The 19,710-nt window shown below is 41.2% G+C and overlaps 1 protein-coding gene across 2 annotated transcripts in view; it reads left to right on the forward strand.

Moving 5' to 3' along the window:
* Positions 1-19,710, forward strand: part of KLHL32 (kelch like family member 32) — a 254,364-nt gene that overhangs the window by 50,904 nt on the left and 183,750 nt on the right. For both annotated transcript variants that reach the window (XM_008705018.2, XM_040627558.1), the window contains exon 3: positions 2,084-2,264. In XM_008705018.2, the coding sequence (XP_008703240.1) occupies positions 2,084-2,264 (181 nt within the window). The remainder of the gene's footprint in view (positions 1-2,083; positions 2,265-19,710) is intronic.

Consider the following 19,710-nt stretch of genomic DNA (forward strand, 5'->3'; position numbering starts at 1 on the left):
TTATCATTTTGTTTTGTTTTGTCTTTTTTGTTGTTGTTTTTTTTTAAGCAGGGGAATTATGTTATTGTGTTCTTGGCGATAGGTTTTCAAAATGCCTGATCTCTGGACCTTTGGTTTTCTTATCTGTAGAACAGAGATAAGAATAGTGACTGCCTCACTGAGTTGTTAGGATTCTTAAGTGAATCACTAAGACTGCTTCATGGAACATAGGAACATATGTTTGTGAAACATATAAAAATGTCATCCTTTTAAGAAAGATTTTTCAAAAACTATCCTAAAGCTTTACTTTAGCTGATATGATATTTCTGTTACTATTCTGTTCCCCTGTTTCTTTAATTGAGTGATGCTGATCAATCTCCATTCCAGGCTTTGCATAGAAATTTGTATTAAAAAGTTACTTGTGCTTCTAAATGTGCTTTTCAGTTACTGATTTTAAATGTCTGCCGGTAGCTGGAGCCTCTAGATGAATATTCGATGACAGTAACCATTTCAAAACTCGCTGCTGCATTTCAACTGAAAATAATCCTCCCACTTCCCACGAGAACTTCCTATATCATCACCTCCTGTCAAGTTTCTTTTTTTTTTTCTTTCAATAGTTCTGACATTTCTGAGGCTCCCCAGTCAGAGATGTCCAGTAAAGCTTACGGGGCTGTACCGTGCGTCTCACGGGAAGCATCTGGTTCACTTGCAGGTGGTGGTCTGTGTTGAAGGGCAGTCAGTTCACCAGCCAACCGGCAGCACGGGCCGGGCAGAGGCTGTTAAATAAACTAACCACGCAGACGAGGCCAGCGGCGACTCCCTGGCTCCCCTGAGCGGCTCTTTCACATTCAGAGGGAAGAACGGGATGCAGGAGTCGTCAGGATAGGAGAGATGAGACGATGTCTGTCATCCCCGCGGTATCTTCCCTCAGCTTCGAGAAGAGTCCAGAGGCAGGGCCTGATGGCCCTTGTTCTCATTCTGGGAGTAACCTGTGACTGGTGCGGCGCCCCCATCCTGGTCTGATGCCAGTTCTGAGATTTTAGAGCGCTGTGGAGACTCTATTCGTGGATCTAGGCTGGCGTCGTTCATAGCTGTCTACACATTCAGGGTGCCTTCTGTGTTTGTGGCATCACTTCCACATTATTTTGGCAAGATCTGGGGTTTCACTGAGGAGTTCTAAAAGGACATAGGATGAATATTTTAAAATGGGCTAAGGAGTGCAGGGCTAAATTTCGCAAGGAGTAAATTTAGCAATTTCAAAAAATAGAACAAAAAATAAAATTGTATAGTCATTCCTAAATGTAGTACAATGACCACATGCAGAGATTGAAGGCTGATAATATAGATATATTTTACTTTCAGCCTCAAATTCTCTTCATTTACCATGAAGTTTCTTTTGATGTTCTCCCATGGTACATAGTTTCCCAAGTTTAGTAATCATCTGCCGTGGTTTAATTAATTGCCTTTTACATGAAATGGTCAGTGGCAGCCCTTTTATCTCTAACCGACATTTACTGAGTATTGTTTTATTTATTAATGTAGTATTGTGACCTGTGGGGAGACTTGGCAACTTCCTGTATCTCTAATGAGTCTTCTAGGTCCTGCGGATTCTGTGTTAGATCAGTGCATGATGGTGGTGACATTCTGAACTTGAACTAACCCCACACAGGCAGTACAGAGCTAGAGAAGGAATTAGAGAGTTGGGAGTGGGGGTCACAGAGGTACACACATCCAGATGCACATCCAGAGAAGGCTGTGCCCTCAGAGATGTATACGTATGGAGGGGACCGAGGCCCAGAAGCAGAGGCTCACGGGCCCACAGACATGGGCCAATACAGACACAGACGGACATGCACCAAAACACAAATTCAGAAAGAGAAGCACTAGTAGGATAGAGAAAGACACCCTGAGGGGGTGAGGAAAAGAGAGAATTAGAGAAAAGGAGGGCAAGCGAATAATAGAAGGAAGTGGGAACAAGAAGGTCCCATTCCTATAGTGAGCTGGGACCCGCACCCCTCACCCTGGTGCTGGAGGGGTGAGGTCGCACGGGGGTGGCAGGGGCTGGCAAGAGGAGGAGTGTTGATGTGATTGCTCTCTTTCGTAGTATTCAAGAAATGCTGACAGGCCAGAGGCTCTGCCACTCGGAATCTCACAATGATAGTGTCTTGGCAGCACTGAATCAGCAGAGAAGTGATGGCATCCTCTGCGATATCACCCTGATTGCCGAGGAACAGAAATTCCATGCTCACAAAGCAGTCCTAGCAGCATGCAGTGACTATTTCCGGGTAAGTTGGGGTCCTTTGTTTGTTTCTGGTAAGATATCTATACACGGAGGATGACGAAGTTTCCTGAGGTGGCATGCAACCAACCGTCAATTAGATGACAGTCCCCAGACCTGTGAATATTGGGGGACTTTCAAGGGCAGAATGAGATTGGGGTTCTGGTGGGATCCTCCCCGGGTTGGCCACCTGCATGTCCCTCCAGTGGAGAGCAGACTTCGCATCTGAGCCCAGGGGTGTGTGGTACCATCCCACCGTAAGACAGTGTGGCATTGTAGTGCCCCTAATGGGGGTGTGAACTGGGGAAGAGGATGTTTCTGGATTCAGGATCAGAAGGACAGTCTGCAAAACAATTTGTTAAAATTTAAAACGTCCATAAATATATGTAGTGTTTCTGATCTTTTATTTTGTGTGCATGTTCTTGTCTAAATGCTTTCCAACTATTTGCTCCAGAGACAGACACAGTTGGCCTAGTGGACTTTTCTAGTTGATAAGTGTGTGTTGTTGAAGGCATGTGGTCTTGTTTAATAGAAGTTTGGAGCTTGATTTTCAGTGGCTAATGAGATATGGTGATATGTTTGTTGCTTTATTGTATTTCATTTTAATTCCAGCATAGTTAACATACAGTGTTATATTAGTTTCAGGCATACAATCCAATGATTCAGCACTTTCATCACAAGTGCACTCCTGAATCCCCATCACCTATGTCACCCATCCCCCCACCCACCTCCCCTCTGGTGACCATCGATTTGTTCTCTATAGTTAAGAGTCTGTTTCTTGGTTTGTCTCTCTTCCTTTTTCCCCCATGATCATTTGTTTTCTTATGTTCCCCATATGAGTGAAATCATAGAGTATTTGTCTTTCTCTGACTGACTTATTTCACTCAGTATTATACTCTCTAGCTCCATCCATGTCCTTGCATGCTTATTGTTTTTTTTAAAGATTAAAATGTACAGTATGGTTATAATTACCTAAATGCCATTTATTTAGTACTTCCTATGATTTAAGTGGTAGAAAAAGAACTTTGTATACATATCTCATATAAATGAGAATAGAAATTGTGATTTTTTTTTTTTAATTTCCCTTAACAAGGTCTTAAAATGCTACAGAAAACCAACTGAGGCCCATGGGCGATTTGTTGGTTTGATTGGTCTAGTTCCAATAATAATCTCGGTTTTGATGTCTAAGAGACAATATCAGCTGCACTCAATTGTCAACTAGCAGTTAAGCAGAATTTTCAAAGATGCCAAATCATAAAAGAAAGCCTTTTTTTTTTTTTAATGTTTTAGATGTGATGAGACCTAGTGCTGTAGAGGATCAAGTACTTAAAATGTCTACGAATAAAAATTAGGGATTTAATTCTCAACTGCAGAATATCTGAAAAGTGACCTTTTAGGCGCATTTATATAATGTTCCATTTTATACACTCACGCGTTGTCAGGCATTCATCTTCCAGGAAGGTTATATTATTCAGGAGGCTTTTCAAACAACGCACTTTGGGTTGTTCTGTATAGCACAGGCACATTATAATAACATAATATACTAAGTTTTGTTTTCCTATAGACCATAATATAGTCCTGTTGCTACTTAGCGTCTCTCCTCTTAGGTCTCTGCCGGTTGGCTTTTGAATGTAATTTGGGGGTATGGTTTGGTTTTGTGCATGCGTGTATGTGAGAGAGAAAGCGTGTGAGTGCTTGTCGCTTGTTGGCCTGGACGAGTGTCTGCTGCTACTCCCAGGCTTTCATCTCTCAGTGCCTGGATACTCTGAGAGTGCCTCCTTTATAACGAACACCTGTGTACAAAGCTCACGAAGAAAGCTTTATTATTCCCATGATGCAGATAAGGACACTGAAGTGCAATATGGTGTTTTGTTTCTTTTTTTTTTAAAGATTTTATCCATTTATTTGACAGAGAGAGAGAGAGCTCAAGCAGGGGGAGCTGCAGAGGGAGAGGGAGAAGCAGGCCCCCCACTGAGCAGGGAGCCTGACTCAGGGCTTGATCCCAGGACCCTGAGATCCTGACCTGAGCCGAAGGCAGAAGCTTAACCGACTGAGGCAGCGGGCGTCCCTGAAGTGCAATATGTTTAAGTGACCCACCCACAGACTGCCAGATATTAGGTGAAAGAGCTGATTTTCACACACGAGAGCATGTTTCCTGGAGGACGGAATGGTGCTTTTTCCCTTTCACCATGGGCCCTGCTGGATTCATACACAGTTCCTGTAAACTCACAACCTGCCTGTGAGATGAAAATTAAGTGACTTTTGTAGTGAGTGGTCAGATGGAGAAACCAAAACAAAGCTGGAACAGTTGGTACTTTTAACTCTCTTCTAGGCACAGTGTTGAGCGCTGGAGTTACAATATTTAACCACACATATACTGAGCCCTGTGGCATTTGCAATATAGAGATTATACTAGAAGTAGTTTTAGCCTTGTCCTCTGCCCCTTTTGTTAGTTTTTGTCCCAAAACAAACCACTTCAAACTCTAGAAGTGGAATAGTTCCTCCGGTCAGTCAGCTCTGCTGATCAATGCTGGATTCATTCTCACATCAGCAGTTAACTGGACTGTTGGCTGGAGGCTGGATGACCTGAATTGGCCCTGTTCACATGTCTGGCGATTGTGAGGCTCTTGGCTGAGGTGGTAGGGGACACTGGGCACATATTTCTCACAAACAGGCTAGCCTGGGCTTTTTCATGTGACAACTCAATTCTAAAAACAGCCAGCAAGAGGATAAGCCTCAGTGTATAGGTACTTTTCGGTCTTCTATTTTTATCCTGTTTTCTGATGTCCCGTTGGCCAAGGAAGTTACATGGCCAAGCCCGGAGTCAGTGTAAGAGAGTATACCAAAGGGCATAGATGCAGAAAGGGAATGAATTTGTTGCCATTTTTGCAACCTTCTGCTGTCAAGAACTATCAAGACTGAGATTTTATCCTACATGCAAGCCAGCACATTAGCCTAACACAGTTTCATAGATGCTGGTAGAAGACATGAGACTCCAAAGTCAGAGACAAAAGACAGGTTATGACTCATAGCTATAGCCGTCTATGGGTCTCAGCTCATTTGCACCTATACCCTGAGCCTCTGTTCCCAGAGGTGACGTGAAGAGGGCTAGCTTCCATTGCTGTACCCAAAAGGGACTGCCTGACCAGAGAGGATCATTGAGTTCAGGAAACCCAAATCTTTTATAATGGTTCGGAAACATGTCTGTTTTTTGTTCTGGAGTGACACAGTATTATACTAGACAGTAAGCATGCCTGCCCTTTGCTCTGTAAAGAGGCACCGTATCTTCTAGGACTGTAAGCAAAACTGCCCTTTACTCCTAAGGGAGACACTACTCTGTCTTCCAAAGCTGTTTGCTATAGAAATATCCTTGAAAAGAGAGTTCAGAACAAAGGACAGTCAGCGCCTCACTCATAATATGTGCAAAGATGGAAGAGACCCATGGAAAATTGTCTTCCAACAACCACATGCCCTAAACTAGCATTATGTTTGTTTTCCTTGTGTCTTACGCTCTACCACGCTGAAACACCTGGAAACAGTATCCTGCTTTAGTAATTTCTGTATCTCTCACAGCATTTATAATGTTGCCTCAGGCTTACTGCTCAATAAATGTTTATTTTCTAATTGTCATAGAATTCCATGTATATTCTTAATATCCTGAATATTTAAAAAATGTGAATTATTGATGGATTTTTCTTTCTAGTGTAATCTGTTCAAGTTAATTAAGTACCTTCCTATAAATCAGACTTTGTACTTTGTACTTTGACATCTGGCAGATTATTTTGAATCAAAATTGTTTTGATTCAGGGAAGGTAGTACTGCAAGAGTGAGAAGGCCCGAGTTTTGATGTAAACCGCTGCTTTACGTTGATCTGAGAGTTGGTACTAGCTTTTCTTGCTTAAAATATAAGTAACAAGCAGTTGAGCAAAAGGACTGTAGCTTCCTGTAATTATCAACATTTTAAAAGAAAAAGTGAAAACATTCTTCAGCCAAGTAATAATGATTTTTAAAAAATAAAAATTAGGCTTAGTATCAGAGTGTAAGCACAACATGGCAATAGTCAAATGCTATGACCAATTCAGACCACGCACTTCTTTTATGAGTGGAAGCAGGGGCAGAAGGAAGAAAGGGAAGAGCTTAGGAGTCAGGTCTGTGTTTGTCTCTGTTCACCATTGTTTCCCAGAGTGTCTGGCGAATAGGTGCTATTCTTTGTTTCTTTTCTTTCCTTTCTTTTTTTTTCTTCTTAGATTTTATTTATTTATTTGACACAGAGAGAGAGACAGCGAGAGAGGGAACACAAGCAGGGGGAGTGGGAGAGGGAGAAGCAGGCTTCCCACCGAGCAGGGAGCCCGATGCGGGGCTGGATCCCAGAACGCTGGGATCATGACCTGAGCGGAAGGCAGATGCTTAATGACTGAGCCACCCAGGCGCCCAATAGGTGCTATTCTAATTAATATTTCTTGGTTATTAATCCTCTTTCTATTGTCTAAGCATAGGTGAGTCATCTTCTGTGAATCTGTGTTTCTCCATCTGTAAATTGGTGATCATAAAGTACAATTCTCGGACTGGCTTGACGTAGAGACTTATATGAGATAAAGTACATAATGCACCGAGCACTGTTAGTGACACGCAGTAGATTTTCAGTAAACATTTAGCTGTTTCACTCCTTGTACTAACCTGAGAGTCCTGGTCATGCTCTGCCGAGCTACTTGTGGGAAGAGGTAACAGTTTGTCTTTGGGTTAACCAGGTTGCTACCTCACTCACCTTTTGATGGGTCAGGATAACTTTGGTTCTATCCTTTCCTATCTTTTCATTTTCTGAATCTGACACCTCCTTCCTTCTTACCTAGAACATTCCAGTAGCCATTTTCTCCTCTACCGTTGTCCCTTTGCAAACCATTGTGCAAAGGACTGCGTGGTTAGCTTTCACTCCCCAGCTCAGATCCTCCAGAGCTCCTCACTTGCACATTTGCCAGACTCCCGGAGTGGAGTGCGCCTTCCTGCTGTGTCATTATCATCCATTTTCATCTTTGGTCCCCCATCTGTTCATTGGAGGTTACAGCCATACTGTTCTCCAGACATCCTCCATTGCACACCTGAGGGTCTTTCTACTTCTCAGCCTTGCTAGTGACCATTCTTTCTACCCTAGCCTCCTACTTACCTTAGTTTACCCTGTCCATCTTCCAAGTTTATCAAAACCAACAAGTGTGAAGTTTTTTGTGAAGATTTATCCTGTCCACCCTCTGCCACCTCCCTAAATTCATATTCAGAGTCCCCCTTTTCTGAAACCTTAAAACTGTAACTTGTCTTTCTCAAGGATTTAAAGATCAACAGAATGAAAGGACAGCCTGTGGAATGGGAGAAAATATTTACACAGCTATCTGTTAAGGCATTAATAGCTGAAATACGTAAGGAACTCGTGCAACTCAATAGCAAAAAAACAAAACAAAATAAAAAACAAGCAAACAAACCCAAAATAAATACTATGATTAAGAAGTGGGCAAAGGATCTGAATAGACATTTTTCCAAAGAAGAGATATAAAATGGCCCCCAGGGACATGAGCATGAACAGTTGTAAGCTCACCATCACTAATCATCAGGGAAATGCAAGTCAAAACCACGATGACGTATCACCTCATACCTGTTAGGATGGCTATTACCAAAACAAGAAATAACAAGTGTTGGTGAAGATGGGGAGAAAAGGGAACCCTCCCACACTGCTGGTAGGAATGTAAATTGGTGCAGCTACTACAGAAACAGGTATGGAGGTTCCTCGAAAAATTAAAAAATAGAATTACTGTATGATCCAATAAGCCCCATCTGGTTATATATTGAAAGGAAATGAATATCTTGAAGGGCTATCTCCCATGTTCTTTGCAGCATTATTCATGATAGCTATGATATGGAAACAGCATAAGTGTCTGTCCACAGATGAATAGATACAACGTAGTGTGTGTGTGTGTGTGTGTGTGTGTGTGTGTAACCATGAGAAAGAAGGAAATCATATTGTTTGTAACAACATTGATAAACCATGAGAGCATTATGCCAAGTGAAATAAGTCCGAGAAAGACAAATACTGTATGACCTCACTTACAGAAACAGAGGGTAGAATGGTAGTTGCCAAGAGCTGGGGAGTGGGTGAAGTGGGGATATGTTGGCAAAGGGTGTACATTTCCAGTTATGAGATGAATACGTTCTGGGGATCTAAGTACAGCATGGTGGCTATAGTTAACAATGTCGTATGATGGACTTGGAAGTTGCTGAAAGAGTAGATCTTACAAATCCGTACCACACACGTGCGTGTGCGTGCACGCTCATACGTACATACAGGAGACGGTAACTATGTGAGGACTGAATGTGCTCGCTAACCTTAGTGTGGTGATCATCTCACAATGTATGCATATTAGATCATCACGTTGTATGCGTCAAACTTACGCAGTGTTGATGTCGATGACATCTCAAAGCTGCAAAAGTCTTGTAAAAGGGATTAAAGATTATGTATCGTATGTTTCAGCCTCTTTCACTAAGAACTTCTCTGGGCGGCCTGTGGTTGCATGAGGACTAGTCAAGCCCAAGGAAGTGCTGCCGAACAAAGCTGAGTGAGGAAGTACCGCCCCGGAGGTCACAGGAGAAATTAGGGCCTTGTGACCTAGAGTGTGTGTGAGAAGGGGGAGGAGGCAGCCCCTCTGACTGGGGACACACAAGTCGCAGGGCCCCGGTGTGGGCAGCCCTGGGCTGCGGGCCACGCTGCAGCGTCTGGAGGCTGTTGTTTTAACATTTGCTATCTCTAGCTTCAATCTCCACGAACGCCTACACTTTCTGGCCAAGGAAGCAGATGTCTTGACTGTCTAACATAGCTTCGCATATGTGATGGTAAAGTGATTCAAATATGACATTTTGGAAAGTTAAATATTTGAGCATCATTTTCCATTAGAGCCTGGGCGTGCTCTGCCTATGTAATTTTTTAGTTTTGAGACAAGCGATGAAGCCATGGCTTAAAACAAAAAAAAAATCTATGTCCTGTGTATTTTTATAGTCAAACCCTGCAGTCACTATTTGATTAAAATGGCAAAAAAGGCTATTCAATGAGTATATGATATGTAGTTAGAAATAAATGTTTTTGAAATTCAATAAGCATTTGTTACCTTCCTACTATTTTCTAGACAGAATGAATTCCTCTTCTGGTAGGATGTACAGACAGATGAGCAAGTAACTACGATGTTCGTAATTGGTATTAGAGGTTTGAGATGGTGTTTGGGCTCGAGCCTTGCTTTTATCCCTTTTCCATTCTCTGGCAATCTCAGTCAATAAGAACAACAATCATAGCTGCTACTAATTGAGTATTTACTGTGGTACAGGCAGTTCGTTATTCTGAGTGTGTATCAACTCGTTTTGGTTTCTAAAGAAACCTGTAAGATGGGTATTATTATCATTATCATCTCCATTTTAAAAACAAAGAAAAGGAGGCTCAGATTGAACTAATGGGCGCAAAGGGCATGAAGAGTGGTTAAGTAAGAGAGGATGAAGGAGCAGATGGGGGAGAGAGGAGGATCTGTGTGTGAGGAGTGGTTTGCAGGAGGTAAGGATGGATGGGACTCTGTTGGCAGAATCCGCAGGGCCTGTGTGATGAGGGGTGAGGGAAAGGAAAGACTCAGGAGGGAGGGAGGCCCCTCGCTGGAAGATCAGGGATGGCATGAGCAAGGGGCCCACAGATGCCGCAGACCCGGGACCTGGAGGGTGTTGGGAAGAGAGCAGCCGCAAGGCATTTTAAAGGAAACTGTGTAAGCTGGGGGGTGGGGAGGGGCGGGGAAGGCTGAGTGTGAGCACTTGATTTTTTTTTTTTTTTTTTTGCTTTCCTGATCATTGCATCCCAGGTGCCTGGTGTCCCAGAGATTCCTGAAATCCCATTCTCCCCTGTTGCGATCTGATGGGTGCGGTTTCTTGCTGTGTCACATGGGCGGGGCCTCACCAATTCCTTCCTCAGAATTTTTCCCCTAAGAGCACTCATGACCTATATTACCTGTTGAACACATTTCTTTGCCTTCTTTCCTAAGAAAGTGCCCTGTAAGGACTTGAAGGCCATCGCACCACTGCCCTTAGAACATATAAATGAGATCCCTGTTGGGCTCCACCGGTTTCCTGTTTGGTGGTTTTATAGATGCTTCATTAACATTTCTGTTTCTCAGAAATCCTATAGAAGACATATTGTGTTTATCAAACATTAAGGATAAACAGCAACTTAACATTGGCAGTTACTCTGCTGCCAGCCACCGAGCCTGCAGCCTCCTGCCTGTATCCCTAGCCTGCTCCTCAGCTCCCATCGCTTCTGCAAGCCCCCGACAGGCTTCCAGGACATGATCTCTTGGCTTAACAGAATAAAATCAAGAATAAAAAGAAATGTCCTTTGTAAACCCTCAGGTATTGTGTGAATGTTAAAGGACTCTTAATAGGTTTTGTCTTTCATGTGGTCACCCTGCCAACGGCTGTCTTCTGCACACATTCCGAGCAGGTGCTGGGCACCATGCTGTAATTTCGATTCACTCATTTTGTTTACAGGAATATCGTCACAGTCTGATTAGTGCAGCCTCAAAAATTAAATTTTAGCTGGGGATTACTTACAACTAACCATCCTTTGCAGAAAAGAAATGAATAAAAATGCTAGGAAAATAAACCTCCAAATCCTTCCATACATATAGAAATTATTTTTAGTTTATCTTTATGATAGTTACTATAAGCATATAAATCTCTACTGCTGTCCTAAAAGGAAAGCATGACTTTGCAGTTATTTCACTGCTGCATGAATATCACTAAAATTAAATCCCATGATGTTCAATATTTTCCATAGTCCATTTTACACTGGCCTATCCCGTGATCAATCACTTTGAGGTTGAACAAGCATTACTGAGTTCTGTGGTTATTGGGTGTTTATGCTGAAACAGCAGCATTACTAATTCTTGCATATTTGCACGCTGCTGTGTTCTTTCCTTTCCCTAACATGTATTTCATGCGTCAATCACAGAAGCACCAGAACATCCTTATTATAGTACATTTCAGTTATGCATTATATGGTAAACCGATCATTGTTTTCCACCAAATGAATACTTGTTTTAATATTTAATTTTATAAAATCTACTTATAAAATAATTGAAAAGTAGAGCAGTGTCTGTTCAGAACTAAAAAGTATGGCTAGAGAATGGGGTTTTATTAGCTTTGAAAAGAATGTGAAGACCCCTTGTAAGGAGGGTGGGGAACTGAAGTAAGTTTAAGAAGACTAACGGGCAGATTAAGAAGAATATGGGAAAGTGATTCAGATGTACAATCTTTTTTAAATGTATATTACCTTTTTTGAGTTTTGATAGCAAAGCCATTAAGAAGATAATTTGCAAGTGTAGCCATCTGTTTTCACTATTTGATTGAATTTTGAAATGAAGAATTTTTGACAATAGAAAAAGGTAAAAATCCAATATTAGGATCATTGTATTTCTGTTATATTCCTTTTCTGATAATAAATTAATTTTGCTCTATGCAACTGTAAGATTATTTGCCTCTAATATTTTTTATTTTAAATATTTTAACTATTTCTACTTTAATTTTCTTTGATTTCACTTGGTGTTTAATTTTATTTAATATTTTCAATACAGTAACTATTGCTACTTAACAGATCAATGTGCTTCTTTAATATGGCAAGAACAAATTAACTGTATGCCTGATAATAGTGCCAAATGCTGCACATAATTCACTACTCTCTTAATTCCATAGGCATTAACCGAGCATTTACTGTATGCAGAAATGTTTGTGTTGGATGTTGCAAGGAGTACAAAAACCATCACCACTGTAGCTTCTGCATAAGACGTGAAGGTTGAGACCTTGGGGATATAGGAGATTGCATATTAGGAGGGAAAAGAGCAGAAAGAATATAGAAAAATACAGAAAAAAATATATCTGTAGTTAGAACCTAAAGGATGCCTTTACTCAAGTGGCAGAAAGAGAATGAGCATATGGCCAAGGGGGAAAAAAAGGAAGAGTCAAAGATATATAATCGGCATGTACATTTTAATCAAAGCCAGAAAAGAAAAGAATTTCAAGGATTGATATATTCTGTAGAAGACCAAGGAGGATGCAGAGAAATCTACTGTTCTTTGAGAAGGTGGTTTCAGTAGAGTGTGGAAAAGGAAGCCAAAATCTAATGGGTAATACATAAAAATATTGATTGGCGCTCCTTGTGGTCCATGGACCAGTGCCAGTCTGAGAAATGCTTGTGAACCGTCCATGCTGATGAGCTACCGGGGGTAAATGAGCTGCATCATGAAACACTGTGTTAGTTCCGCTGGCATTTGTCACAGGAAATCTTTCTCAAGGAAGCAAATAATGAGTTCATTTGTATTCTGGCAGGGATTTCTTACCTTGTGTCAGATGTATAAGAAGCAGTTTGAAGACAGCCTACTTGGAGGAGCACCGATGCTGAACATAACAATGCAGAAACACACACAGTTCCATTTTAATTTTAATTTTTGTTTTTTATTTAGCTTTATGGAGATACAATTTCATATAACACTGCATAAGTTTAAAGTGTACAATGTGATAATTTGATACACGTATGTGTTGTAAGATGCTTACCACAATAAGGTTAGTTAACACACTCATTACTTAACAAAGTTACCTTTGTGTGTGTGGAGGGGTGGGTAGGAGATGGGGGGGGCAATTAAGATCTACTCTCTCAGGAACTTCCATGCCTGCAACATAGTATTGTTAATTTATTGTTGATTTAGTCACTGTGCTGTACATTAGATTCCCAGAGCTTACTCATCTTTTAATTGGAAGTTTAGATCCTTCACCCAACATCTCTTCATTTCTACCATCCTCTAGCCCCTGGCAACCAACATTCTGCTGCCTCTATGATTTTGGCTTTTTACGATTATACACATAAGTGAGATCAGACAGTATTTGTCTTCCTCTGTCTGATTTAGTTCACTTAGCATAATGCCATCAGGGTTTATCCATGTTGCAAATGGAAGGATTTCCTTTTTCATGGTTGAATAATATTTTGTGTGTGTGTGTGTGTGTGTGTGTGTGTGTGTGTACTTATATATCCATTTCTTTTTTACCCATTCATCCATAGAAGGACATGTAGGTTATTTCCATGTCATGACTATTACAAATAATACTGCAATGAACATGGGAGTGCAGATATCTCTTCAGGATCCCGATTTCACTTATTTTGGATATATACCCAAAAGTGAGATTGTTGGATCGTATTCTGGGTTTTTTTTTTTTTTTTTTGAGGAACATCTGTACTCTTTTCCATAGCTCCTGTACAATTTTCATTTCTACCAATAGCATGCAAGAGTCCCCTTTCTCCATATCCTCACTAATGCTTGTAATTTTTTCTCTTTTTGGTAATAGCCATCCTAACAGGTGTGAGGTGACATCTCATTGTGATTTTGGTTTTCATTTCTCTGATGATTAGTGATGTGAACATCTTTTCCTGTGCCTGTTGGCCATCTGTACGTCTTCTTTGGAAAAATGTCTGTTGAGTTCCTTTGCCCATTTTTTAATTGGATTGTTTGTTTTTCTGCTATTGAGTTGTAAGAGTTCTTGATATAATTTGGATATTAATCCCTTATTAGATACATGATTTGCAAATACTTTCTTTCATCTTATAGCTTGCCTTTTCACTTTGTTAGTAGTTTCTTTTGTTATGTGAAGCCTTATATGATGTACTCCCACTTACTTTTCTTAATTGACCTTGTTTTGGTGTCAAATCCAAAAACTTATCACCAAAACTGATGTCAGTGAACTTACTGCCTATGTTTTCTTCTAGGATGTTGAGAGTTTTATCATGGAAGGATGCTAAATTTTGTTAAATGATTTTTATGCATTTATTGAGGTGATCATATGATTTTTATCTTTCATTCTATGAATGTGGTGTATTTGTTATTAATTTGCATATGTTGAACCATCCTATGTGTCAGGGATAAATTCCACTTGATCATGGTGTATGATCCTTTTAATGTGATGTTGAATTTGGTTAATATTTTGTTGAGGATGTTTGCATTTTTATTGATTAAGGGATATAGGCCTATAGTTTTCTTCTTTTTTTTTTTTTTTAAGATTTTATTTATTTATTTGACAGAGATAGAGACAGCCAGTGAGAGAGGGAACACAAGCAGGGAGAGTGGGAGAGGAAGAAGCAGGCTCATAGCAGAGGAGCCTGATGTGGGGCTCGATCCCATAATGCCGGGATCACGCCCTGAGCCGAAGGCAGACGCTTAACCGCTGTGCCACCCAGGCGCCCCCTATAGTTTTCTTCTTTGTAATATCCATATCTGCCTTTGATATCAGGGTAATGCTGGCCTCATAAAATGAGTTTGGGGGTATTCTGTCCTCTTCAATTTTTTTGGAAGAGTTTAAGGAGAATTAACATTAATTCTTCTTTAAATGTTTGGTAGAATTCACCAGGGAAACCACCTGGCATTGGGCTTGTCTTTTTTGGGAGTTTTTAAATTACTGATTTACTGTCCTTGTTACTGGTCTGTTCAGATTCTATTTCTTCACGATTCTGTGGTGGTGAGTTGTATGTTTCTAGGAACTAATCCATTTCTTTGAGGTTACCGATTTGTTGGGATGCAGGTGTTCATAGTAGTCTCTTACGAGCCTTCGTATTTTGTGGTATCAGTGGTGATGTCTCCTCTTTCATTTCTGATTATATAAACCGTGATACCTCCATACAATGGAATATTATTCAGTGATAAAAAGAAATGAGCTATCAAGCCATGAAAAGACATGAATGGACCTTGAATGCCTGTTAGTAAGGGAAAGAAGCCAGTCTGAAAGGCTATATAACTGTATGATTCCATCTAAGAATGGCATTCTGGTATTCTGGAAAAGGCAAAACTGTGGAGACAGCAGAAAGATTCAGGACTGCCAGGGGCTGGAGGCAAGGAGGGACAAATAGAGCACAGGCATGTTTGGGAGCAGCAGTGCTATTCTGTTTGATCCTGTATCAGTACATACATGTCATTATACAGTTGTCAGAATCATAACCTGCACAACACTAGGGACAAACCTCAATGTAAACAATGAACTCTGGTTAATAATGATGTATCAATCTGGTGGGGAATGTTGATAGTGGGAGGGGCTGTCCATGGGGAGTGGGAAGGGGTAATATGGAACTCTCTGTACTTTCTACTTAGTTTTGCTGTGAACCCAAAACTGGCCTAAAAATAAAATCTATTAGTTAAATTTTTAAAAATGAAAGAAAAAGTTATTATAGGCATCTCACTACTTTCTCATAATTGTTTTATTGTTTTCATGGAAGATGACCTTTTAGTTCTTCTTCTTCTTCTTCTTTTTTTTTAAACATTGAGTGAGCAGTTAGGTTGTAAAAATTAAACATATCCCTTTGGTGAATAGACAGCTTCAATACAGTAAGTCGTGATTCTAGGAATAATGAGAGTAGATATTTTTAGATGGCAGGCAGCACTCTGGAGATGATCTGACTTGCTCTTCCATTTAAAAGGCATCGTAATTCCTCTGCATGGGGTGTTGAAAACCTGCCTTTGCAGGGTATTGTATGAGACTGTGGCAAGAAGGTGCTGTGAGTTCCGGCGTGAGTTCAAGTTGGAAGGTGAAAGATCAGTGTTGCAGCTCAAAGACAGGCGGAGAGAAAAAAAATCTTTTTTACTCAACCTTTTATTCTGTATAGGCCTTGAAGGGATCAGATGAACCCCCCCACCCCCCGGGGAAGGGCCCCCTGCTTTAACTCAGTCTACTGAATCTCACCCAAAACGCCCTCACAGACATACCCATTAAGGATGTTTAATGAAATATGTGGGCACCCCATGACCTAGTCAGCTTGACACATAAAATTAACTATCACAGATATTATCTCTGTCCTTAAAAAACTCACAATTTATAGAAAAGGTAAAACATACACACATATTTATAATTCAAGGCCGAATAACATAGGCTCATATAATCTGAATCTCACCCTTTTGGGAAGTCAGGTTTTTATATGGGCCCTGGGCTTCCTTTGATACTCTGTCTCAAACATCCCTCCTCTCCTGTAACTGCCTGTCTTCTGACGCTCCAGTCTCTTCTCTAATACCCTAGCCCTGCACAAATCTCACTACTTGTTGGCTTTTTCATTTATTAATTTCTTTTTAAAATTATTCCTTCATTCTACAGTTGTGTCTTGACTGCCTACTAAGTACTAGGCACTGTTGTAGATTGTGAGGCTGCAGTAACATGACGCACAAGATCTTTGCCCTTATGACACTTCCATTGTAGTTGGACAAGACCGGCTCTAAGCAAATAGGTAAGTAAGAATGGAGTGTGCCCAGTGGAGCAGGGTGAAGTAGGGAGTGCTGTTTGTGGTGGTGGTGGGAACTGCTCCTTTTAATAGGGTGATCTGGAAAGGGCCACTGAAAAGTGAAGGAGCGAGCCATGTACTGCTTGGCAAAGAGCATTCCATGCAGAGGGAACAGCAAAGACGGAGCCCTAAGGTGCGAGGTACTAGCAGTGTTCCTGAGCATTAAGGAGGTCAGGGGCTAGTGAGCCGGGAAGGCTAGCATCTGAGGCCAGATCACAGGCTGCTTGTTAGGGGTTTGGTTTTTATTTTCAGTGAGATGGGAAATTTTTGGATGGTTTAGACCGAGATATGACATAACCTGACGTGTGTGTTGAAAAGATAATTCTCCGTTTTTTGTAGCAAGATGAGGGTGGAAGCTCTCTAATAGGAGGTTATTCAGGTAAGACAGGGACAGAATGATGGACTGTACTGGGATGGTGGGGCTGGAGGTGGTGAGAACTACTGGCTGCACTTTGAAGGGAGAGCCCAGGGAATTTGATGGTGAACTGGCCACAGAGTGTGAGAGGCGTGAGGCTGATTCCAAGGCAGATGCCTAAGGCACTGGAGAGATGAAGTTGTCATTTACTGTGATTGGGAAGACTGTGGGAAGACTAGTTTTGCAGTCGTTTGCATATGTTAATGACACATTATAGGCTTTCTGCATGTTATCTAGTAGTCCGTGCACATATGTCTCCCCACTTTTCCTGGGGGAAAAGTTTTTGTCTTTGTGATAGGATCTGGTTGGTCTGGGTAATGAATGTGTGCAGAGCCGTGTTTCTGATAGTCTTGATGGTTTTTGTATGGTTTTGCTAACTAGGCTTCACACTAGTGATACTATTGACTAGGACTAGGGTATTTTCTTTCTTTCTTTCTTTCTTTTTTTTCAAGATTTTATTTATTTATTTGACAGAGCAACAGCCAGCGAGAGAGGGAACACAAGCAGGGGGAGTGGGAGAGGAAGAAGCAGGCTCCCAGTGGAGCAGGGAGCCCGATGTAGGGCTCGATCCCAAGACTCTGGGATCAAGCCCTGAGTCAAAGGCAGACGCTTAACGACTGAGCCACCCAGGTGCCCCTAGGGCATTTTCTTGATAATGGAGTCATACAAAGGTCTTCAGTCTCCATGGGACTGAAACATCCAGCAAATGGCTTTTTTTTTTTTTTTTTGAATGGTTGGCCCTTCCAAAGCCCGTGTTTTATCATGTTGTTTTCCACCGTGGCACATAGGTTCCGTTCCTTTACTCCATTGGCAAATGGGAAGTGTGTCCTGCCCTGGGCTCTGCCTGGGTCTGTTCCCTTGAGAGCACACCAGGGCTGAAGGAACTCCCAGAACTCCTGAGGCTCCTGTGCACCTCACCCCTTGACTGGCTTTTCTCGTACCCCGGTTGCCTCTAATAAGTTCACTTTTAAAAGTTTCACATAAAACAATTTAAAAAATGTAAGTCATACAACTTAAGAGCAAGAAAAAGAATGTATTTTGCACGCTAATAAAAAAAACCCTCACATTTTAATGTGAGAATTAATTATAGAGGCAGTACAGTTTTAGACTGAGACCAATCTGGTTTCTAACAGCTTTGTTCATGTATTTTCTGGCTGTGTGTTTCTTCAAGCAAGTGGCTTAGTATCTCTAGGTTTTATTTTCTCCTCCAGTTGTAAAAGTAGAGGAATTGTCACTTCACAGGGGCTAAGTGGAAATTAAACGAGGTAATAAATGTGAGGTGCAAACCAAGGGTCTGAACTACACTGGATGGTGAATTGATGGTTTACCAGTATTGGTGGTGGTTTTTGTTTTTCAAGCGGAGGAGAGCAGAGTTTGGTTTTTAAACCAAAATTCTGTTAAAGAGCAGCATTGTTTTAAGGCTATTCAGCCAAGACAATTTTTGCCAGGTTTGTCTGTATTTTAGATTTCAATGTTTCTTTTATTTTGCAATTATTTTTCCCAAGGCTATGCTTTTGAGATATAGATCTCCAATCCTTTGAATGTGGTCCAAGCTCTCCAGGCACAAAATTGTCTTCACTGTCTGTCTTTAGGATTTCCTGGCCATGCTGTTGCTTCTGCCATAATTTATCATCCAGGATTATTGTGAATGTAATTTCCAGTGTTTGGAAAGTTGTTTATGGGGTTAAGAAGAATGCAAGTAAAATGTTCCTGTGGTTTACATTTTATGAGAGGGGAGTGTGTGTGTGTGTGTTTTGTTGTTGTTGTATATGCTAGCTTACTGTCTTGAACAGACTTTGTTTTCTACTTTGAATTTCCAATCTGATAGATGTGGAATGAAATTTTGCTGAACAGTGGAAAGGAAGGAAGGGAAGGCTGCCTGTATGTCTTGCTGACACCTACCCAAAGCATCATAATGCTTTCACATCTGAGAGAGGTTTTTAGTGTGTAAGGGACATCTTGACCTTAATCCTAGTGTCATAGAAATGTATATAGAGATGAGAGTTTTGAGGTAATTTGCATTCCTCATGAAAGAGCTTTGCTACTAGTTCTGGTGTCCCCAGGCTGTTGTCAGTCAGAGGGCCTCACACGTAGGCTACTGTGTCTCCAGCCCGCAGCCTACGAGCCCTTCCACTCAGCCCCAGACACAGGAAGGCAAAATAAGCTAACTGAGATGGTCAGACACGCTGCTGGTTTTTTCCCTACACTATGGGGAGAGAATAGCATTGGGACCTGGGTTTTTTGTTTGTTTGTTTTTTTTAAAGAAAAAAGTGAACATATGGGAAAATATTTATAGGACACCTTAGGTCATACTTCTGGCTCATTGGAGATGATCAATAAATGAAAGGTAGTAGAAGCAATGGTAGCAGCAGCAGGTAGAGAATACAGGCAGTGACCACACAAGCCGCTGTGCAGGGCTCCCGCACGCACGCTGGTGGAGTGGGGCTGATCTGTGTCAGGACTTGCCTAAGTGTCACTCTCTCTCCCTCCTACGCCCCCCGCCCCGCCCTTACCGGATACTCAGCCCCGGGCCTTCCATATAATTGGTACAGCAGATATTGTTTGAAACATTTATGAACATCATTCAAATTATCACAAAATATTTTATAATTCAGAGTCCTATAAAGTTCTTTGTTCCCCCGAATTATTTCTTTTTTTTTTTTTTTT

The sequence above is a fragment of the Ursus maritimus genome, unplaced genomic scaffold (assembly GCF_017311325.1).
Source record: "Ursus maritimus isolate PB19 unplaced genomic scaffold, ASM1731132v1 scaffold_13, whole genome shotgun sequence".
In the NCBI taxonomy this organism is placed as follows: domain Eukaryota; kingdom Metazoa; phylum Chordata; class Mammalia; order Carnivora; family Ursidae; genus Ursus; species Ursus maritimus.